Source organism: Ranitomeya imitator, chromosome 3 (genome assembly GCF_032444005.1).
Source record: "Ranitomeya imitator isolate aRanImi1 chromosome 3, aRanImi1.pri, whole genome shotgun sequence".
Lineage (NCBI taxonomy): Eukaryota > Metazoa > Chordata > Amphibia > Anura > Dendrobatidae > Ranitomeya > Ranitomeya imitator.
Window position 1 is genome coordinate 481431820 of NC_091284.1, and position 24672 is coordinate 481456491.

The 24672-nt window shown below is 44.1% G+C and overlaps 1 protein-coding gene across 4 annotated transcripts in view; it reads right to left on the bottom strand.

The window, feature by feature from the left end:
• The window catches only part of LIMS1 (LIM zinc finger domain containing 1), a 150918-nt gene that overhangs the window by 8054 nt on the left and 118192 nt on the right, over positions 1–24672 (bottom strand). For 2 of the 4 annotated variants that reach the window (XM_069757565.1, XM_069757564.1), the window contains exons 2-8: positions 15910–16069; positions 7505–7571; positions 6400–6520; positions 5251–5400; positions 4835–4985; positions 1471–1563; positions 1231–1279 (exon numbers count right to left, since the gene is read on the bottom strand). In XM_069757565.1, coding sequence (XP_069613666.1) covers positions 1231–1279; positions 1471–1563; positions 4835–4985; positions 5251–5400; positions 6400–6520; positions 7505–7571; positions 15910–16069 — 791 coding nt within the window. Of the gene's footprint in view, positions 1–1230; positions 1280–1470; positions 1564–4834; positions 4986–5250; positions 5401–6399; positions 6521–7504; positions 7572–15909; positions 16070–19813; positions 20109–24672 lie in introns of those variants that run through there. The other 2 variants (XM_069757563.1, XM_069757566.1) reach the window with 2 other exon arrangements.

Here is a 24672-nt window from a genome sequence, read left to right on the forward strand (position 1 = left end):
TCAGGTCAAGCTGCCCAAATCACAGCCAGAGAGGTTTTAGTCTGAAATGCTCTGGCATAATTTTAAGAGCAGGCCGGCCCCTATAGGTAGAATACGGCCCCCTTCTCCATGCCTTGCTATAGCGGATAATGGCTTCTCCCATTTATGTACATAAGACGACCTGTCACTCACCTGTAGCAGAGTGGGAGAAGCAGTCAGGGGCAGCACTGGACGAACCTCGTCTGTCCTTTTAGACCCAAACGAGCTTTTCAAACTATGGTTTCTCTAAAACATTACAGATAAAAAAAAACATACCTGGCTGCAATTGTGGAGCCATTCTCTGACTCCAGCTAGCCACAGTATGGGCAGCATGCATCGAGTGACAGGTTCCCTTTAAGTTAGAGGATATAAGACATTTCTACACTATTTGATGGTACACCCGTGTTCCAAATAGGTCCTCCGGAATCACGCTGTAGGTGGGAGTTGTCGTGCCAAAACACTTGTAATATTATCGTATGAATTAATTTATATGAAGTAATCAGTGCGTGGTCACAAATAATTAGAGCGCTAATTAACTGTGCCCCACAACTTTGTGTACTGTGAATTATGGATGGGAAAGTGTGCCCTCATAAGATATTTCTCCGTAAGATTTCATTGCTAGAAAGACAACCGCACAGAGATGGCCTCGCACCATTACATAATATACAAAAAATTAATTAATGCCATAATACCATACAAGATCAAAAGTATATAAGAATAGAAAAGGACCTAAAAAATTCCATATAATTTGGAGAAAATGGCATGCATCACCAGGCTTCCTCACTCTTGTGCTACATACCCTGATGTGGCCCGGAAATCAGAATACACATGATAGGAATTTTAACGAAAATTAGATTAGGAAAAGTATATCTTAAATTTTTAATACTTACATACCAAGATATCTGCTACATTTAGCAATTCAGGCATTTCAGATATGTGCAGTGCCTTCTATATACCGTACATCCTAATGAATCGCAATTATCTTTTATTAAAACAGTTGTCCACTACCAGGACAGCCCCTTTAACTATACCTATATTATCATTTCTGCATTACTGTAAAAGGTTTCATTTTACAGACGTTAATATCTTAACTCATTTTTATTTTCTTGTATGTTGGTAATGTTTATTATAAAATATCCTTCAATAAAAAAGGTTACAAAAAAAAAAAAAATCAGTAATCCCAAATTTCAATTACAGCTTTTCCACACTTACCGTCACCTTCAATGACACGGTTGCAGTGGAAGCAAACATCTCCAAAAAGCTGAAAAGATAAAGCCAAATGTTAATCATAATATTACAGAATGTAGACAGATTCCTAATCTGGGGATCATTTACAAGAAATTATCAGACTAAAGAAAACACTGAGACATTTAGTAAAAAGCAGCATACGTTAGCGACAGCTCAGATTGTCAGGAGAATGCAAAAAAAATAAATAAATGTGTTGTCACTGACCTGGTTGTAATGGGTCTCACAGTAAGCCAGGCCCTTTCTCTCATAGTGACGATGGCCCAAAAATGGCTTTTCACACTTTGCACATACAAAATGCTGGAGAAACAAAAGAAAATGGAAATTAAAACCATGTTCCAAAAACCATGTAATATGTACCGTACAGCATCCGTGTGCCATCACTCAGCTCCGCCACATAGCTGGTACCCGATAACAAACTAGCACCAACTGCAGCAGCTTAACCCTTTACGACAGGCGCCAAATGTATGACGCTGTGGGAAGTGCCTTCCTGCAAAGCAAAGTACATATATGGCGCCACTATTTCCGGTCACCATGTCGGCGATCACCGTGAAAGCTGTTCAATTCAGACCTGCCAAGCACAGCAATGTCACAATGAAGTTGTAAAAAAAAAAAAAAAAAAAAAAAAAAACAATTTTACATGCTGTGTTTGGTGCTTTCTCAGACATTGATTGGCTGAACAATAGTTACTGGCATCAGTGGCAAAAGGGTTAATATAAAATAGCGATTACCGCCATCTTTACCTCAGAGTTGGCGTGCAGAGTGGTTGTATTCCTCCTGGGTGCGATTCCTGTGGCTGCAGCAGCACTCTGATTGGTGTCCCTATTGATCAGAGTCTGCGCCAAGGGACCTTTTCATTTTTTAGATTTAGTTAGAGTAGCGGACGTCCCAGTGTAAGGGACGTCCGATTTTTTTTTTTTTTTTTAAGTAACAGTAGTTAGTAGAGCATCTTTATGGTAAGGAGGTAGCATATTAGGGGAGCGTACGTCGCAGTGTTAGTGACGTCAGTTTTTCTTTTGCAAAAAAAAATAAATAGTAAATTTATAGATAGGGCTTTAGTGTAGTGAACATTACAATTTGTTTTTTAAACAAATTTTTATTTTTTACATCTGCTGATTTTTATTTTATTTTCTTCTGTCCTAATTTTTTCGTTTACTTTTTTTCTCTTGTTTTTATGATAAATAGTACCCTTTACACAAGCCCCACACAATACACGTGTAAAAGCAACACACACAGAGCTTTGAAGAATAACATAAAAATGTCCCATTCGTCAAGAAGCCGCTATTCACCAGAGGAGACAAACGCTTTCCTTGCTTCAGGCAGTGAGGAAGATCCCACATTCCTCTATTTCTCTTCCTCCTCCTCATCTAGTGAGGAGGGATCCTCAGCAGGGCGCCCTAGGACTGAGGTAACCCCTTCAGCAATCGATCCCATCTAGACTGCACCCCCTGAAAATCATCAACCAGTTATTCCAGATGTCATAGGCAGCTCAGGAATCCAGTTTGATGTTACAAAAGTCACTGAAATTTACTTTTTCTAATTCTTTTTCAGCAAGGAAATAATAAATATTATTTTCACACAAAATCCCATGTCGCTATACGCCAGATAGACCCCTGTAAATGCAGCAGCGATGATGACAATTTGGGGCATTGTGCTGCATATAGGCAGTGTCAGAATGAAGTACGGACATTTTCTACTGCACACCGGTATTCTGTATGGCCACAATAAGGACCTGATTTGAAACAATCCAAAAATGTTTGCATTATAGTGACAATGTGCAGTGTCCTCCCCGAGATGATCAATATTTTCCTGGAGAGGTTCTCCAAACAGCAAAGAAGGGAAGATCACAAAAACGGTGCAGAGTATGCTCCAAGAGCGGGAATAAACCTGCCCTTTCCATTAAGGACTCCTTCAAAGTGTACCACACGTCCATAAACTATTAATATTTGGTTTTACCAAAAGCATTTTAATTATTACTACAAACATGCCTCGAGATCAATTACTAAAGGGGTCTAGTTTCCAAAATGGTGTCACTTGTGGGAGATTTCCATTGTTTAGGTACATCAGGGGCTCATCAAACAAGACATGGCGCATGCAGACCATACCATCAAAGTCTGCTCTCCAAACCGTCACACAGGCTCCGCCAGCGCATAGGGGAACAGGGGAATCCCCTGGTGGGCCCCTGGGCAAATCTGGACCCCCAACCTTTCTATATGGGCAGTACTTGACATAATTCACTTTGTACAGAAAAAAAAGCAGCATCTCATCCATTAACTAAACTACCCAGTTTATTATTATATAGCGATATAGGTAAATTTGTGAACAAGGGTCATGTAATATTTGTATGCAGGTGAAAAGTGGGGCCCTAAAGTCAATGTTACTGGTGGGCCCTTGGCACCCGAGTCCGACACTGCCGTCACACCATCCATAAACAGTAATTTTCAAGCAAATATGGGGTCTCGCAGATGTCATGTCTAGTCTTCCCCGTTTAGTGACTGAAGGTGCCAAAAACTGGTAAATCAGCCTTGTTTAGTGCTAGGTTGATCTAACAGCATAGAGTGTGAGGAGTCTATAGCATTCAGGTGTGGGTGGGCCTCGGGGTGCAAGGTCTGGAGCTATGGTTTCATGCTAAGGAAAACTGAACCTTGTGTTTGCTCCGGAAGCAGACAGATTACCGTATAAACAAGGACTGTGCCATGAATTATCATTTTGTATTCCTGTTAGGCAAGTGTTTGCTTTGCTAATGTAGCAGTGAATTAAGCAGTACTGTAAATAAACCAGTGGAAAATTTAAAGCGGTCGGCAGGATTGTGCACAGTAACCTACAAACAGTGTCAGGTTGGCGAACTGCTTTAAAGGGAACCTGTCACCTCAAATTGGCAGGATATGTAAATGCCTTTTTTCTGGTCCGATGGGCTGCGTTTTGCCTTCATTTCTCCACCCCATCCGTCCCTGTTGTCCGCAATATATTTGAGAATTAGAGTACTTGTCCTCCATAGTTCGCGCACTATGTCCCAGAACACAGCAAAATACTTCCAAGACATAGTGCGCAGTAATGCTTTTTGGCTTTGCCTGCAGTTGGGCAAATCATAATGAGCATGCGAAGATTGCATTGCGCGCGCACGCACGAACTATGGAGGACCGGAAGTAAGACATTTACATATCCCGCCAATTTGAGGTGACAGGTTCCCTTTAGTTTTCCCGTTTTGGAGGCAGCAATTCCACCCGAAAACACAATAAAAAGTTACAAAAATATTGTATGTACCCCCCCAAAACTGTATCCATTAAAACAAAGTGCTGAAAAACAAGCTGTCACACAACTTTATCAACATAAGTATGAAACAAAGTTACTAAAAATAACTACACAAACCAATTATTTCTTTTGCAATTACTTACATAAAAACAACTGAAAACTCTTTAAATATTTGATATCAACATAAATTGTACAGACCATGAAAATCGTGTTGTCGGGTCATTTAACAGCACAATGAAGGCCGGAATGCGAAACCTCCCCAAAACAATCATGGATTGCATACTGTGCTTGGTTATTCTTGAATTAACCCCGTTTTTACCTCCACATGCCATTGCTTTCCCATAGCGTTCACCACTCGGCCTTCAATGGGTCTCCTGCAGGCTCCACAGATTGGGACTCCCATCTTGTCATGGCAGGGCAGGCAGTACAGTTCTCCTTTCAATTCCCGAGCATCAGCTGTGAGCTCCTTTCTAGGAATAGTCAGATATATATACTGAAGCACATGTCTCCAATAACAACATCATCAGTCAACACTTGGATCTAGAATCAGGTCTATGAGCAGAATACTGCTTTGATCATACTACCGTGTATACTTCTATAGGACTCTTATGTGGCCAGTTTCTATTTACACAGCTATTATAATAACAAAGTAGATAAATTGTAGTAAAGTAGATAACAAAACAGAAACGCTACAATAAAGAGCAACAAAAACTGTGCCTCCATATTGAACCATACCCGCAGTTGGCACAGTTGAAGTGATCTGGATGGTAAGGGTCATTCTTGAATATTAGTGGCTGCTCATCAATAATGGCGTGGCATTTTTGGCAGATGTATTTCCCCAAGCCCCTGGCTTTCTCACGGTTGTGGCAAGGACGACACAAGTGTCTAAACAAAAAAAAAAAAAAACACATTTCAAGTTTAAGCAAGGAGCAAGTAATGGTCACTTTACCTGGCATATACCTGTATACAAATTACAGTGAAGGTGTGAGAAGACAGAAAATTGCGGCACAGAGCTGGAAGTGGAGGCCATTTACCAGTCCCTTCCCGAGTCATGGTGTGTGCTTGGATTACCAGGGGCGCCTTGTGACACCATCGGGGCTCACTAAACACATGCGTAATGCAATCATCAGCATTCTCCCAGATGGAATGTGTCAGTAACAGAAATGCCACACATTTTCAGATTGGTAGGCTTGTCTCAATGCAATCTCCTCCATTGGCAGAAAGTTCTTCAGGTGATTCAATTGGATATCAATATACCAGTGGGGGGGATCACACTCAATCCTCAGGGTATGGCGCTCTGGAGGGCTCAGCCGCGTCCCTATTGTTACCAGGCACGGCTCTATACTGTTAGTAGTGGCTGTCGCTAGCTTTGCAGCTCTCTCCTATTCATCTGAAAGGGGCTAAGCCGCAATATTAGGCACTGCCATTACTGAAAGCACAGAGCCGTGCCTGGTTAACAATAAAGAAGCCCAACAATCTGACATTGACAACTCATCGATATCAAAGTCCCAAAAAACTCTTTACATATGGAATCAAATTGTGGAAATTCTCATAACCCCTAATATCATTTTCCTTGGTGCAAGCAAAGTACCAAATGTTAATTGAAAACAAGTACAGCATATTTCTGCTTAACCTTTTGATTAAAAAATGTGTAAGACATTAGAAAAGTACACATCACAATGCCCAGGTCAATCTGCACCCCCACTGTCTCCTAACAGAGTAATGGGAATAGTCATCCCCTCCGCTGCATCCCAGGTCAGACAATGACATGAACGGTATCAGAGGATAAACCTGCCCCAACGTCATGGCATACATCATTCAGATCACACACTGGAGCCTGCCATAGAGAAATCACTGCCTGATCAGCCCGGGACAGTCACTCACCTGCCGGCATTCTTCACAAAGCCAATGTCTGCCAGGACTTGCTGGCAGATGTCACAGCGGAAGCACTCCGGATGCCAGCTATTATTCATAGCCTTGATAACACGGCCAATGATGAATTCACCTGCAGATGGATGAAGAGGTGACCTTTATTTATCAGGCACAGACATCAATAAGCACACGGGCGAGGTAATAAAGCACAATCAAGGCCAGCAAAAGTGAGAATCTATTTTATATACACACACGTGCCTATCTAGGGGAAGAAATGAACATTGCTCACCAGCTGCATGCTTTATGGGCTCTTCACTTAACCCTACAATGACCAGACTGAAAGAGCCTTAATGACAAAACAATATTATTCCCCTCTTCATATTTCAGCAGATATTACTTTGATTTTTCCACTGACGTGGATGCATAAGGGGTAGTTTTATTAGAAACAAATTTTGTAATTTTTCACCACAGTGGAAATCACAACAATATGGCTGCACATTAGCAATACCAGCACATGGCCACGTGTACACTGAGTATTGGGTCAGTATTTTACTCAGTATTTGTAAGGAAAAACCAGGAGTGGAACAGTCAGAGAAAAGTATAATAGTAACATATGCACCACTTCTGCATTTATCACCCACTCCTGGTTTTGGCTTACACATACTGAGGTAAAATACTGACCAAATACTGAATGTGTGAATGTGGCCTAACACCCAAAATGTGTTGATCACAGTGTCCGTAATGAAGGTTTTTTTTTAAGCTTTAAGTACATGAACTAGACCCTGGGCTCATATTAGAGGTGCACATAAAACCCTGCACACTTTATCATTAATTCTTTAGGTAAGAACTCTTCATTTCAGGGATGTGATAATCACCCTACGATATCTATAAGACCTCTAGTTCCATACACAGTTAATAAGTAGCCAACATTTGGCAGATGGTCAGAAGCTGTTTATTCCAGCTAGCATGTTCTGATCTACATTCCCCAATGAAAAGAACCACCTCCTCCGGGGATCCTAAGGGCAAAGCCAATATAAAATGTTCTTGAACATTCCGCATAGCAAGTCCTTGTGTAAATAACACTGGTTAACAAGGAAACTAATACAGATGGACTTACCGCACTCATGGCAACACGGGGCGAAGAGCATCTGGAAATCATGTTCACAATACTTCCGTCCTTCAAACTGAAATCAGATGATGTTATTGTGATCAGTCACCATATATACACATACATCAAAGGTACATCACAACTCTAGCATTACGACCGGTTCAGATAAGCATATGAAAAATCATCTGCGTTTCATCCAGAAAAAAAAAGTTTTATCCGCATTGTCTTCTGTATGATGACATCCGTATGGCAGCAATTTTTACATGAACAATCTATTATATAATTGTCTAAGGGTCACTTCCGTCTTTCTGTCTGTCCTTCTGTCTGTCACGGATATTCATTGGTCGCGGCCTCTGTCTGTCATGGAATCCAAGTCACTGATTGGTCTCGCTAGCTGCCTGTCATGGCTGCCGCGACCAATCAGCGACGGCCTCAGTCCAATTAGTCCCTCCCCTGCAGTCAGCGCCCGCTCCATACGCCCCGCAGTCACCGCTCACACAGGGTTAATGCCAGCGGTAACAGACCGCGTTATGCAGCGGGTAACTCACTCCGTTACCGCCACTATTAATCCTGTGTGACCAAGTTTTTACTATTGATGCGGCCTATGCAGCGTCAACAGTAAAAACATCTAATGTTAAAAATAATAAAAAAAAAATAAAAAATCATTATATACTCACCTTTCGCGACGCTCCGGTGACCGCTCCATGCAAGCGGCAGGTTCCGGTGGCAAGGATGGTATGGGAGAAGGACCTGCCGCGACATCATCACAGGCCCTGTGCAAGAAGGACCTGCCATGACGTCACGGTTATGTGACCGAACTACAAGGGGCCCTCGGAGGGTGAGTATATGTTTATTTTTTATTTTTTAACCTGTGACATACGTGGCTGGGCAATATACTACGTGGCTGGGCAATATACTACGTGGCTGGGCAATATACTACGTGGGCTGTGCAATATACTACGTGGGCTGTGCAATATACTACGTGGGCTGTGCAATATACTACGTGGGCTGTGCAATATACTACGTGGGCTGTGCAATATACTACGTGGGCTGTGCAATATACTACGTGGCTGGGCAATATACTACGTGGCTGGGCAATATACTACGTGGACATGCATATTCTAGAATACCCGATGCGTTAGAATCGGGCCACCATCTAGTCTACTATATAATTATCTAAGGGTCACTTCCGTCTGTCTGTCACGGATATTCATTGGTCACGGCCTCTGTCTGTCATAGAAATCCAAGACGCTGATTGGTCGTGGCAAAACGCCCACGACCAATCAGCGACGACCATAGTCTGGCAGCGAAATGGCTGCTGCTTTACTGCCCTGCAGTCAGCGCTGAGCGCTCACACAGGGTTAATGCCAGTGTTAACGGACCATGGTGCAACACACTCCATTAACGCTGATATTAACCCTGTGCGACCAACTTTTTACTATTGATGCTGCGTATGCAGCATCAATAGTAAACAGATCTAATGTTACAAATAATAATAATAAAAAAAAAAAAGGTTATTCTCACCTTCCGACGTCGCGCGCTGTCCTCGGCAGTGCAAGCGGCAGGTTCCGGTGCCAAGGATGCTATGCGAGAAGGACCTGCCATGACGTCACGGTCATGTGACCGCGACGTCATCACAGGTCCTGCGCTCATACCAACCCTGGAACCGGAAGCTGCCACGTGCACCGCACACAGGCGCCAGGACTTCAAGGGCCCTTCGGAAGGTGAGTATATGTTTTTTATTTTAAGTCTTTTTTAACCACGCATATAGTGCCCACATTGCTATATACTACGTGGGCTGTGTTACATACTGCGTGGGCTCTGTTATATACTACATCTATGCTATATACTATGTGCTCTGTGTTATATACTATGCAGTTGTGCAATATACTATGCAGCTGAGTGGGTTCTGTTATGTACTACGTCGACTGTGCAATATCCTACGTGGCTCTGTTATATACTACGTGGCTGTGCAATATACTACGTAGCTATGCAATATACTACGTGCCTCTACAATATACTACGTGGCTATGTTATATACTACATGGCTCTGCTATATACTATGTGGCTGACCAATATACTACATACATGTGCAATACACTACGTGGCTATGTTATATACTACGTACGCTGTGTTACATACTACGTAGCTCTGTTATATACTACGTAGCTATGTTAGATACTACGTCGGTTGTGTTATATACTACGTCACTGTGCAATATAGTACGTAGCCTGTGCTGTGTACTACCTACATATTCTAGAACAGAGGTCCCCAACTCCAGTCCTCAAGGCCCACCAACAGGTCATGTTTTCAGGATTTCCTTTGCATTGCACAGGTGATGCAATTATTACCTGGGCAAGACTAAGGAAATCCTGAAAACATGACCTGTTGGTGGGCCTTGAGGACTGGAGTTGGGGACCCCTGTTCTAGAATGCCCGATACGTTAGAATCGGGCCAAGACCTAGTTTAATAAATAACAGGCTAAATAGTTTTCCATGTTATTATAATGGATCTGGGAAAAACACAACATACAGATTATAGGATATGATACGGACCATTGTTCATGTGAACTTACACATTGACTCGCATTGGTCAGTGTGCCGTCTACCAGGTTTGTATACGGACAGCACATGGACCGATTATAGGCCCATCTGAACGAGCCCTTAGATTGTAAGCTCAGATGGGGCTTGTTTCTTCCTATTTGTTTCTGCAATTGCACGGACCATAACGATTTCATAGCCTCAGGTCGTTCAAGGATTTGATCATCTGCAGTGATTCTTTATTGGACAAATTATTCCTACTTACTTGACTTATGAAAAATAGGCAGCAGAGACTCAGAAATCATACATCAGATTGGCAGGCAGTGCCCCCGTATCACACTGTACTAGGTCACAGAACGGTATGTTACCATAGACAGCACATGATAAGAATGCAGATAGTGCAGCATTCCATGACATTTTAGTGTGGGATTTTTCAGAATCCAGTTGATGTGTCTCAGGCTCTTTTTCCGAGCACATGAAGTTTGCCTTTGTGCAGGAAACATCTGTACTGTTGGCACCAGGACACACGGATACCTGATCTCTCAGCCCACTGTAAAGAGCAAAACATCACAAATCTGCCCACTAGCAAATGTCACTGCTTGGATCTCTAGAAAAGAAGATTCATTGTGTCTGCAGAGAAAAGGTTTCTCAAAAGAAACATTACAGGAAAAAGTGATACACTATTCCTAATGGAGGACACTTTAGGACTTTATTATGCCAAAATGAAAAGAACACCAGACACATAAGTAATGCCTACCCTTAAGGCACAACACTAGTCATAACACCGCTGATCTTGGTGTATTCCTTTATTACATGAGAATTGTGGCTGATGCTCAGATTCTGACTTGGTGTAGGATTTATCCACCATTTTAGTGGAGGAGATATGTATATAGATGGTGGTGTAAATCATAAATAAGGGTAGTAGTAAACTGGGGGCATTTAGCCCACTCCATCATTTTATTGGAGGAGATATATACTGTATGGACGGTGGTGGAAATAGTAGGTAATAAGGGTAGTAGTATATTGGGGGTATTTGCCCCGCTCTTTCCATTCCAGAGTATGTCCTGCCAGGTCCCATTCTACACTGTGGGTATATAATGTTCTCTCTGTATTATGGCACAGCACTTTTTACATTGGAAGTGTTGCTAAATGTCTATTATAGTGTTAACTTCCTCCGCAAGTCTATTTGTATACCTGTGTCCAGGCAACGGCCGCCTTCCAGCTGATGCAATGGCACCTGCACTATACATAGCCACCGCTGACTGGCTCAGAGATATGCAGCCCAGGATTGGCTAGTGTGAATCATTGGTGGGAGGCGCAGCATTTTTAAATGCCGGGCGTCCGTGCTGCCAGGCGCAGCTCATATCGTGGCTGGGAGAGTAATGCTCCGGTGTGACTATATCAAGCACACAAACACAAAAATAGCCTCCTGGTGTGCCCACCGATGTAGTGTAGGGCGAAACGCGCCAAGGCGATATTAGCACAGGCGCTATGGACTGTATTATCACGGCTCAGCGCTAATGTTAGGCTTTAGACTTATTAGTCCCCCGAAATAAGGGGTAGCGTGTGCCTATGAGGAGGGGTGTTCGTGATTACATCTGAATGGAGGGGATTCCTCCAACAATAACATATCACTGCTGCCTCTATCCGTCCATAGGGTTTTTATATGAGGAGTTTTATATTGAATGAATGACTCCGGTTCGGGTCTAGTGCACTAGGTGGCGGTGTATATATAAACATAATAATCATATGTAAACCGTTCTTGTCCACCGACAACAATAAATAATATGCATTTTATTAGGCTGTGCTGCTTTAAGTGAGTGAGAGTTTTATATCAGGGCTCTCCTTTAAATTGATAGTGCACGGTCTACAACTAACATCTTACTACTAAGGGCAAAGTGCAATAATCGGTGGATTCCTATGTGCAAGAGATATAATCTTGGGATATACCGTTCTGACTGTAGGGCTCATTCTAAAAAATATGCCACGTCATTAGGGCAAAGTGCAATTAATAGTTCTTTGCGCCTTATGCCTTGGGGATAGTTTCCTCGTGACATAGTGGGGGAGACCCAAGTTTTTGTGTACCTGTACTGCCTTAAGGATATTATACTGGGTCCTCCCATCCCTGATATTTCAGTGTCTTAATTTTTAATCTCATTAGTGTCCATTACTCTGATAGTGTCATCCTCAGAGTTTAATGGATAGACTGCACACAATCACGGTGGACTGGTTATATAAATAATTTTATAGCGTTTATTATTAGAGTTATACTTTATTTTTGCTATTGCACCTCACCCAGTGATTTTGTTTAATTGGTGGTACTAGTTATTAGAGCCTATAGGGTCCTCAATCAGTGATGCTCAGATTCCCCTATATGGTGAGGAATTTTGCTGCTTAATAATGTAAATGGTGATATGGCAGAAAGAAGAACTATAATGTAACACAGGCACCACCGTGAATGAGCAACCTGGCGTAATATGTGACAAAAGCACATCCAATATTTTATTACTGAGAAGTCTTTATGGACAAGCCACGCTCCAGAAACTTTTGTAAATTTGTGTCCTCTTCTGACTTCCTGATAGGACCCCCAGAGATCCTGACAATGAGGTTCTGAACCGAGTGAAATGGAGAATATGAACGAACCCCACTCCATTTTCTGTTTATGGGAGTGCTGTCCCATAGACAACGAATGGAGAAATGATGTTTGACCTCCGCTCCATTCTGATGGGGCTTTGCAGAGATCTTTTCTGGGAATCCCAATTGTTGCACCCCACTTCAATCCCCAAGTTGTCCCATATCGATGGCTAAGGGGTAACTCCCTTTAACCACAATGTCCACAGGTTGCCAGCGATCATTAGAACCCCAGCCTGTAATCACTTGGTGGCACAGACTGCTGATCTTTTTATTCATCATGCTTTACACAGCAACTCAGGTCAGAATAGCTGGAGAGCTGATATTTGGCTCATATAAAGAAACTACAAGCAACTACAACCAGTGAAAAAGGCAGCGGCTGGGTTCACACTGCGTTAATGGCAATGCGCTGACGGCATCCGTTACATAGCAGCACTAACGCCATGTAACGGATGCGTTAGCGCACCCATTAACTGCCATTATGTAGCGCATCGCTAACACATGTCATAATTGGCATGCGTTAGCGATGTGCCATCATTCTGTGACGGTCCCTCGAACGCAGTCTGCAGCGTTTTCGGGTCCGTCACCGCTAGCACAGATAGAGCATCTGCGCTAGCGCGATCGCATAAACGCCATCTTTTTCGGCACTTGCGTTAACGCAGTCCGTTTAACATATGCGTTGAACAGACTGCACTAACGCAATGTTAACCTAGCCTTATATATATATCGTATATACTCGAGTATAAGCCGACCCGAGTATAAGCCGACCCCCCTAATTTTGCCACAAAAAAATGGGAAAACTTATTGACTCGAGTATAAGCCTAGGGTAGAAAATGCAGCAGCTACCGGTGAATTTCAAAAATAAAAATAGATCATTATTTCCCCATAGCTGTGCCATATAGTGCTCTGCACCGTTCATATTGCCCCATAGATGCTGCACAGATGCCCCATATAGTGCTGTGTGCCGTTCATACTGTCCCATAGATGCTGCACAGATGCCCCATATAGTGCTGTGTGCCGTTCATACTGTCCCATAGATGCTGCACAGATGCCCCATATAGTGCTGTGTGCCGTTCATACTGCCCCATAGATGCTGCACAGATGCCCCATATAGTGCTGTGTGCCGTTCATACTGTCCCATAGATGCTGCACAGATGCCCCATATAGTGCTGTGTGCCGTTCATACTGTCCCATAGATGCTGCACAGATGCCCCATATAGTGCTGTGTGCCGTTCATACTGCCCCATAGATGCTGCACAGATGCCCCATATAGTGCTGTGTGCCGTTCATACTGCCCCATAGATGCTGCACAGATGCCCCATATAGTGCTGTGTGCCGTTCATACTGCCCCATAGATGCTGCACAGATGACCCATATAGTGCTGTGTGCCGTTCATACTGCCCCATAGATGCTGCACAGATGACCCATATAGTGCTGTGTGCCGTTCATACTGCCCCATAGATGCTGCACATATATCTGTGCCATGGCCGCTGCTGCTGCAATAAAAAAAAACAAAAACCACATACTCACCTCTCTTGATTGCAGCTCCCAGCGTCCGGTCCCGGCGCCTCCATCTTCCCGGCGTCTCTGCTCTGACTGATCAGGCAGAGGGCGCCGCGCACACTATATGCGTCATCGCGCCCTCTGCCTGAACAGTCAGAGCGCAGACGCCGGGAAGATGGAGGCGCCGGGAAGATGGAGCGGCGTCCGGCGGCTGGAACGTGGACAGGTAAATATAACATACTTACCTAGTCCCAGCGATCCTCGCGCTATCCCTGCCTTCCTCCCCGTCTTCTGTGCTGCAGCTCTTCCTGTCAGCGGTCACCAGCACCGCTGATTAGAGAAATGAATAGGCGGCTCCACCCCTATGGGAGGTGGAGCCGCCTATTCATTTCTGTAATGAGCGGTCCCACGTGACCGCTGAAGAGGGGAAGAAGCTGCAGCACAGAAGCCTGTGGGACGGCAGGGACAGCGCGAGGATCGCTGGGACTAGGTAAGTATGCCTCACGCCCTCACCCCCTCACCTGCCGACCCCACCGCTACCGTGACTCGAGTATAAGCCGAGAGGGGCACTTTCAGCCCAAAAATTTGGGCTGAAAATCTCGGCTTATACTCGAGTATATACGGTATATATAATCTAAGCTCAATGAGGAAAGGGAATTCTGACGGTCTGGTTAACAGGGGTTCTCTCTTCTTTATGAGAATGAACTACCGAGGTCCAAGCAAACTGCTGAGTTGGAACGCACTTCCCAGGCGGCAACTAACTAATACAAAGCACATGTAGAATTATATGCGGCCATCAAAAGGATTAAAGGGGTTGTTCACACATTATAACCATCCAGCATGCTCAAAAAAAGAAGGCACCATCACTATACTGATCCCTTGCTACTCCTTTTGCAGCAGTTCCACACAGAAGAGAAAACAGGGTCGGGGAATCCAGGCAGCACTGAAAAGGGAGCAGTGTGGGATTTTTGATCACACTGGGTGTTTTTCATCTTTTTTTTTTTTTTAAAAGAACTAATGTGAACAAGCCTTTCTAATCACAACAAAAAAGACATTGCTTGTTAGCAGATCTCTACTTAGGCTCAGAGAGGAGAAAATGCTAAAAATGTAACGAACTGCCCTGCCAGTGCCCAGGTACTGAAGAGGATGCACCAGGCAATATGGCGATACCAGCAGTAGAAAACATCAAATGACGATTGGGATTTTCAACAGATTTACAATACAAGACTATTGAGTATTGTCAGCTATGTATGTCACAGCTCACTAATGCACCAAATATGGCCAAAACTCCTATCCAACCCATTACTGCACATAGCAGCAGGGAAATCAGCCTGCGGGGAGGGTCACCGGACATGCTCATGATCTCAAAATATCCTCTTATCTGTGAAATGCAGCTTTCCTTCCAAGATCAGCCATATAATTGTGAAATATATTCACAGTGAAGATTATGTATTCTAATCTAATGTGGTATATGAATAGCAGACAACCGAGAAATGTCACACTAAGGCACGGCACACTGAGGCACGGCACAGTTCGGCACGGCACACTAAGGCACGGCACTGTGCGGATCATCTACTATTCTCAGTCTAGTAGTGGGCAGCCTGATCCTTAGCAAATCTGTCCTTTATGACACATCTGTGGTAGGATCATTAGTCCTAAATAAGATTCTACAGACACAAAAATGTTGTGGCAGCCTGCTGGATATAACTGGTAATAAAAGTATAAAAATCCAACTATTACCTCATAGAAGAGCCCCTCCGGAAACTGCTGGAAGCACTGTGCGCACACGAAGCACTGCTCATGGTACAGTTCTCCATTACTGTTCACAATCTTCTCTGCCGGGGCAAAGCCAGACCTGCAGCGCTCACACATCGCATTCGCCAGAGCATTCGCCATGTTGCTGGAAGAGAGGAAAAAGGGCAAGACCTTTGTTATCACCGTAAACTGTGCCCCATACATGTATATTAGAAAAGCCATACACAGAACTATGGTGACGAAAGTGCTGCTTACACCGGCCATACACAGGACTATGGTGACGTATGTGCCGTTTACACCGCTCATACACAGAACTATGGTGACGAATGTGCCGCTTACACCGCTCATACACAGAACTATGGTGACGAATGTGCCGCTTACACCGCTCATACACAGAACTATGGTGACGAATGTGCCGCTTACACCGCTCATACACAGAACTACGGTGACGAATGTGCCGCTTACACCGCTCATACACAGAACTACGGTGACGAATGTGCCGTTTACACCGGCCATACACAGAACTATGGTGACGAATGTGCCGTTTACACCGCTCATACACAGAACTATGGTGACGAATGTGCCGTTTACACCGCTCATACACAGAACTATGGTGACGAATGTGCCGTTTACACCGGCCATACACAGAACTATGGTGACGAATGTGCCGCTTACACCGCTCATACACAGAACTATGGAGACGAATGTGCCGTTTACACCGGCCATACACAGAACTATGGAGACGAATGTGCCGCTTACACCGCTCATACACAGAACTATGGTGACGAATGTGCCGCTTACACCGGCCATACACAGAACTATGGAGACGAATGTGCCGCTTACACCGCTCATACACAGAACTATGGTGACGAATGTGCCGTTTACACCGCTCATACACAGAACTATGGTGACGAATGTGCCGCTTACACCGGCCATACACAGAACTATGGTGACGAATGTGCCGCTTACACCGGCCATACACAGAACTATGGTGACGAATGTGCCGCTTACACCGCTCATACACAGAACTATGGTGACGAATGTGCCGTTTACACCGCTCATACACAGAACTATGGTGACGAATGTGCCGCTTACACCGCTCATCCACAGAACTATGGTGACGAATGTGCCGCTTACACCGCTCATACACAGAACTATGGTGACGAATGTGCCGTTTACACCGGCCATACACAGAACTATGGAGACGAATGTGCCGCTTACACCGCTCATACACAGAACTATGGTGACGAATGTGCCGCTTACACCGCTCATACACAGAACTATGGTGACGAATGTGCCGCTTACACCGGCCATACACAGAACTATGGAGACGAATGTGCCGCTTACACCACTCATACACAGAACTATGGTGACGAATGTGCCGTTTACACCGCTCATACACAGAACTATGGTGACGAATGTGCCGTTTACACCGCTCATACACAGAACTATGGTGACGAATGTGCCGCTTACACCGCTCATCCACAGAACTATGGTGACGAATGTGCCGCTTACACCGCTCATACACAGAACTATGGTGACGAATGTGCCGTTTACACCGGCCATACACAGAACTATGGAGACGAATGTGCCGCTTACACCGCTCATACACAGAACTATGGTGACGAATGTGCCGCTTACACCGCTCATACACAGAACTATGGTGACGAATGTGCCGTTTACACCGGCCATACACAGAACTATGGAGACGAATGTGCCGCTTACACCGCTCATACACAGAACTATGGTGACGAATGTGCCGTTTACACCGGCCATACACAGAACTATGGAGACGAATGTGCCGTTTACACCGGCCATACACAGAACTATGGTGACGAATGTGCCGTTTACACCGGCCATACACAGAACTATGGTGACGAATGTGCCGTTTACACCGGCCATACACAGAACTATGGTGACGAATGTGCCGCTTACACCGCTCATACACAGAACTATGGTGACGAATGTGCCGCTTACACCGCTCATACACAGAACTACAGTGACGAATGTCCCAGTTACACAGAACTATGGTGACAAATGTGTCGCTTACACCAGCATACACAGAACAATTGTGACGAATGTCCAGCTTACATTGGCCATATGCATTACAGCACTGTGGGCAACCAATGTCATTTTGTGGATTAGAGTCACTTTGCATGGAGATTAAGAAAATCACTGGAACAGAAGACCCTTTTTGTGCAATTCTGATGCCATCTCGGTGGAAGTTTTCCAACCACAATGGCAAGCTAATGGCATGTGCACGTGGCCACGTCATAGCTTTGGCTGCCTTTAAAGATGTCTTGTTCTGAAACATCCAAAGATTGAGAGCAGAAGACACCTTAATGCTGAAGCCAATCACAGGCTGCAGTGGTCTTGCTGCTGGTAGTATGGCAATCTAGTAAAAGCTGCTTCTTCTGCATTGATGCTTTAAAACGTCATTAGAGAGTAAAGAGTGGACCAGACAGACAGTCTTATAGGAGGTTCAGAATAAGTTAAAGAGCACGTCATCAGGTCAAAAGTGGCCAGTTTTTGCACTCATTTAATTCCTGCTGCACTACTGATCAAGAGTGAGATGTAGTTTTTTTTTTTTTTAATATGCTATATGATTCCAGTGATATGGGTCTATCTATCTAATACTATTTTGTCTATATTGTTATACTTCTTACATAGAGGAGCTCACTGCGCAATAATGTAAAGTAGCCTAAATACACTCCCCAGAGAATCCTGTGAGCAATGCCCTCTTGATAAAGATTACAAGATTTAGGACTGAAGTCCCAAATCTCTGGAAGTGTAGAGCGGTATTTTAAGAAAAAAACAAACAAATGGAATACCCAAGGGAGCAGTGGGAATGAAATAAGAGCTAAGATTGGCCCACGTCTGACCAGGTGACAGGGAAAACATCAACAGTTTATAAACAACCCATTATTGGCTCCTGGCAGAAAGGGAAGCCGGGAGACTGACAGAAGACATAGCGTGGAGCATAGAAAATGAGTGCTGCTACAGGAGGGGAGCATCCATCGCTGTCCCACCACTAGAGCCAGTTATGAGGTGGTACACAGTATCGGACTACCCATTTTAGATGGCAGCATACAAAGTCATGTTTTGCGAGAAGCGAGTTCTGTAAGCAGAAGATACTTCAGGAAAATGTTGGCAGAGCTTTTGCTGAAGAGTCTTTTTTGGCGACTGCTTTGTCGCCAGTGTCTTAACTTGTATATATAAACTAATGAGCAGGATTCAAGAGCAAGCACCTGAAGAATGGCTGGGTCACTTCTTATTAGGGGAGGGTAATGGAGACGGTTTTTAAAGACGTTGTGTGCACATACCCAAAAGACATTTTGATCCTTTGTCCTCATGACAGTAAGTATGCTCTTGTATTTCAGTGTATTTATAGGGGCACTGGGCCTTATATTCACGTGTCGTGTCATGTCCCAAAAACAGCTGCTGCTGTATTCACCAAAATTATCCTGAGGGCTCCATCGTCTCAATGGAGGCCAAGAGTGGTCTTCTGATCTCTGTTGGGCCAGTATACATCAGTACACATTTTTTGGTGGTATAGAACAGCATGGCGGGCTAAGCTAAAATTAGGACCATACGACTATGCAATTTACAAGCGGAGCAATAGACAAAGAGGAAGAACATCTTTCTACCACATGCATGGAAAAACACCTCTAAAAATTCATTTGCCATCCCAGAGGTGCATTAGTCATAAAAATCCAAACAGTTACCCTGACAAGCTGATTTTTTTCCCCACTATAAATGCGCAGATTATCGCCCCAGCCATACAGCTAGGACCTGAGGATCTTCCATTTCAATACCATTGTTTTCCAGACACTATGCTGGTTAAAGTAAAATTAGCTGACAATCGAGGTAAAGGGCCATCTTCACTTACAATCTGGCGTAGAAGTCACAGATTTCTTTGTATACTTTGACATCGCTCCGTCTCCTCTGTAGGTTTGACACTGGTTTTTCATCTTCTCCCCCACTCTCCTCAGGTGCAAAGTTGCTGGTGACCTCCATAAGAGGCAACTCCCCATTCTCAGGAATGTCAGGGTGCATCCTGGACTGAACTTCCATCATTTTATTCCCAGAAAGGTTTTAAAAAATCAGAAATGTTTGCAGATCTCAGATTGTAGAGAACGGCAGGACACAAGTGTTCCAGACTGTACTCCAGGCTGTGTCAGTCTGACTCATGGGGAGATCCATTACAGCACTGCCCACATTCCACAGCACAGATTCCTACTAAGGCTGTGGAGCAGAAAGCACGTCACTACTGATAGGTGGGATTCAGCTGCCATGGCTGCTGGTGATACAAGTTCCAGTACATCCACAGAGTGGGAGCCTGACAATACCAGTTAATGGTGCTCCTACAGAGGCATGGTAGAGCCTGTAGAAACTCAGACTAACTTTAGCTGGAGTATACCATAAGCTCATACTACTGACAGTAATGCCATCACCGTTTACCAGTCCATAACCGTCCTCCAGTTAAAAATTAGCATATAGTTCTACATCGTTCTCGTATTACTGCCTAGCCACCTGTTTTCTCTGCAACCCTAATAATAGCACTGACAGTCACAGAGCTGTACAATCATGGAAATAAAACGACAGGCTGCAATACACCGGACTATCATGACAGAGGTGCTTGGCAAAAACAAAAACTGTCTACGGGATCAAAGAGCAAGTATTCCAAAAGTATAATCTGGAAAATGAATGCCAGAACCGAAAAAAAGATTGTCATGATGTAGTAAACCATCAATGATCAGTCACCTGTTGTCCAAAAAGGAAAGCCCTTCAGTCCATGTTCACGTCGCAATTAATTTTGCTGCAGACTAGCCATCAAATCCGTAACAACATATGCATGTGTAAGGGCCCATTTATACTGGCCGATAATCAGTACTGAATGAAGTAACAAAAATGGAGAAGATACAGAATAGATATTAGAAAAAAACTTTTTGATAGTGAGGATGATCACTGAGTGGAACAGGCTGCCACGAGGCTGGACAAACATCTGTCTGAGATGGTTTAGTGAATCCTGCTTTGAGCAGGGGTTGGACCAGATGACCCAGGAGGTCCTTCCAACTCTACCATTATATGATTCTATGCACGTTTATCAGGTAAAATGAGTTTTAAGCTTGCTGAAATGTCATTGTTCTCTACAGCACATCATCTTTTGTAAAGTGGACATATGCTGCCGAGAACCATGGTATTCTATGCATGGATTTCATCCTACTCCCTCACCACACTAAACAGGTCGGAATGTGCATTGAAAATCCACACAGCAATGAGCACACAGCAGATCCGAAAATCTGTGGCACACTCACAGTTGTGTACATTTCTTTATGCTACATGCACATTTTTTTTACAATACATTAACTTGTATTGTAGCTGTGGATTTACAGAGCTCAATGCACAACACAAATCTGTAAGAAATCTTGAACTTGTGCATATTGCCCAATTTTACTTGGAAACTTGTCCTGTCCTGACTACCCTGAACTGCAAAACATTTGTTCATGTGAGCTCACCAGGGTTAACAGATGCGGCCAGCTAGAATAGTGTTATTATTATATGACATGTAGAAAGAAAACAGAAGCTATGATGAGCAGTGTGCTCCACTGGAAAGCCTCTTACATGTCGGCCTCCTTATAGGGCTGGGTTCCTTTCACAGCCAGACCCTGGCATTGGGCTGCACTGCTTATTATAGAAATGACTGCACACATAGCTCACTACCAGGTCCGACCTATACAGAAAATGGGGAATTAGGAGAGGCGGGTAGGAACCGCTATTCTGAGAGGTATACAAACAAATGTCTCATATACAGTGCCTTGAAAAAGTATGCATACTCCATGAACTTTTACAAATGTTTTCACCTTATGCTCACAAACATAGGAATTCTCCCACCTGTGCAATACTAAGGCAGTGATGATTCTTCCACCACCTATGAATTACTATGGAAATCCTGAGAACATCTTTTGGGGGCCTTGAAGACTGGAGTTTGGGAAATGCTAATCTAAACCATTCCATTGTAGCTCTGGAAGAATGTTTAGGGTATGTGCACACGTTCAGGATTTCTTGCAGAAATTTCCTGACAAAAAACGGACATTTCTGCCAGAAATCCGCAAACTATTTTTTTGTTAGGAAGTTATAAGGGTAAAAAAAAAAAAGTTGACCAGTGATTTCTCATTTTTCCAACAAAATTTACAAAACCATTTTTTTTATTAGGGATCATATCACATTTTAAGTGAATGAGGTGTCTATATAACAGAAAGCAGGGCTGTGGAGTCGGAGTTTGAGCCCATTTTGGTGGAGTCGGTAGAAAATGGACCGACTCCTAAAATACATAATAAATTGGGTACAGTGGTTCAATGCAGTTTGTGGGGAATATTTCTATCATAAGAATTTGGGAAAGTTATGAAATGTCCTGTTCCTGATCTAAGGTCTAGACTTTTAGCTGAGATGAATCTGTGCTGCAGTTTATGTTCATGATAAGTGGTGAAGCTCCTGCTCTACAGATAAGGGGAAAAATAACAAACACACAGAGAAGGAAAGCCTTCATTTATCTCAGAATTTCTGGAGTGAAATAGAATAATAAGAATAAAGAAGGTATGTACTTCTTAAAGCATATCTAAACTTTCAATAAACTGTGCATAAATCAATAGTCCAGTATATGTTGTCTCTTTATTCTTGATTTATAGTTTGTTTTTCCTCTTAGCTCATGTTTGGAGAAATTAGCTGCCCTGATGACTTATATGCACTATACATAGAATATAAGGGGAAAAACTGTTTTCTAACATCTCAAATTCAGAAATACAGTAACAGGATCGATGAGAACATATATATTTGTGTGTGTTCTGGAATGTGATTCAGCACAAACATGCTCCCTCCCTCCTCCCCTCTTCATATACTGTGAAGAAATATGATGTGAAGCATTTAGTGAGCTGTACCCTGAGACAAGACTGGCATTGAGGCTATGTGCCCACGTTGCACAAATGCTGCGGATTACCCGCGGATTTTCTGTGGTTTTGTGCAGATTTCACCTGCGTTTTTACATCTGCAGATTCCTATTAACCCCTTAACGACCGCCGATACGCCTTTTAACGGCGGCAGTGAAGGGTACTTAAACCACAGCGCCGTTAATTAACGGCGCTGTGGAAAAAGTAAACAGCGCCCCCCAGAGTCCGATTTTCTCCGGGGTCTCGGCTGCCGGGGATAGCCGAGACCCCCAGAGAACATGATTCGGGGTTTTTTTTACCGACCCCGCTTTTGCGATCGCCGGTAATTAACCGTTTACCGGCGATCACAAAAAAACAAACAAAAAACAACACGATTTCCCTTTTAATTTCTCTGTCCTCCGATGTGATCGCACATCAGAGGACAGAGAAATGGGGTCCCAGATAGCCCCCCAATACTCACCTGTCTCCCCGGGTGCTCCTCGTGGCTCCCGATGGGCGCCGCCATCTTTTTCTGGCGGGCGCATGCGCAGTGCGCCCGCCGGCCGGCATCGGGAGGATCTTTGGGGTCTCGGCTGCCGGGGGTAGCCGAGACCCCAAAGAACATGATCGGGGTCGGTTATACCGACCCCTGTTTTGCATTCGTCGGTAATTAACTGTTTACCAGCGATCACAAAAAAAGAAAAAAAAAGTGCTGTGTAATTCTCTGTCATCTGATGTGATCGCACATCAGAGGACAGAGAAATAGGGGGATTCGGGGACCCTATTATACTTACCGATGTCCCTGGGTCCTCTCCTGCCCGCCGGCGTCTTCTTTGGGAAACAAAATGGCGGGCGCATGCGCAGTGCGCCCGCCATCTGTCGCCATCTGCCGGCCGGCAGGAGAAAGCAGTTGGGGCTAAAATTAGGGTTAGGGTTAAATTTAAGGTTAGGGTTGGGGCTAAATATAGGGTTAGGCTTCTTTCACACTTGCGTCGGTACGGGGCCGTCGCAATGCGTCGGCCCGACATTCCGACGCATGTTGTGAAAATTGTGCACAACGTGGGCAGCGGATGCAGTTTTTCAACGCATCCGCTGCCAAATCTGTGTCCTGGGGAGGAGGGGGCGGAGTTACGGCCACGCATGTGCGGTCGGAAATGGCGGACACGACGTACAAAAAAAGTTACATTGAACGATTTTTTGTGCTGACGGTCCCCCAAAACACAAATGATCCAGTGCATGTCGCGATCCGTCGGCAATACAAGTCTATGGGCAAAAAACGCATCCTGCTGGCACATTTGCAGGATCCGTTTTTTGTCCAAAACGACGGATTGCGATGGATGCCAAACGACGCAAGTGTGAAAGTAGCCTTAAGGTTGGGGCTAAAGTTAGGGCTAGGGTTGGGGCTAAAGTTAGAGCTAGGGTTGCGGCTAAAGTTAGGGTTTGGATTAGGGTTGGCATTAGCGTTACGCTTGGGATTAGGTGTGTATTGGGATTAGGGTTAGGTTTGAGGTTAGGGTTGAGATTAGGGGTGTGTTGGATTTAGGGTTTTGATTAGGGTTATGGTTAGGGTTGACATTAGGGTTGTTTTGGGGTAAGGGTTGTGATTATCATTAGGGTTAGTGATTAGGATTATGGATCGGGTTGGGATTAGGGTTAGGGGTGTGTTGGGGTTAGGGTTGGAGTTAGAATTGGGGGGTTTCCACTGTTTAGGTACATAAGGGGGTCTCCAAACACGACAGCCAATTTTGCGCTCAAAAAGTCAAATGGTGCTCCCTCCCTTCTGAGCTCTGCCGTGCGCCCAAACAGTGGGTTACCCCCACAT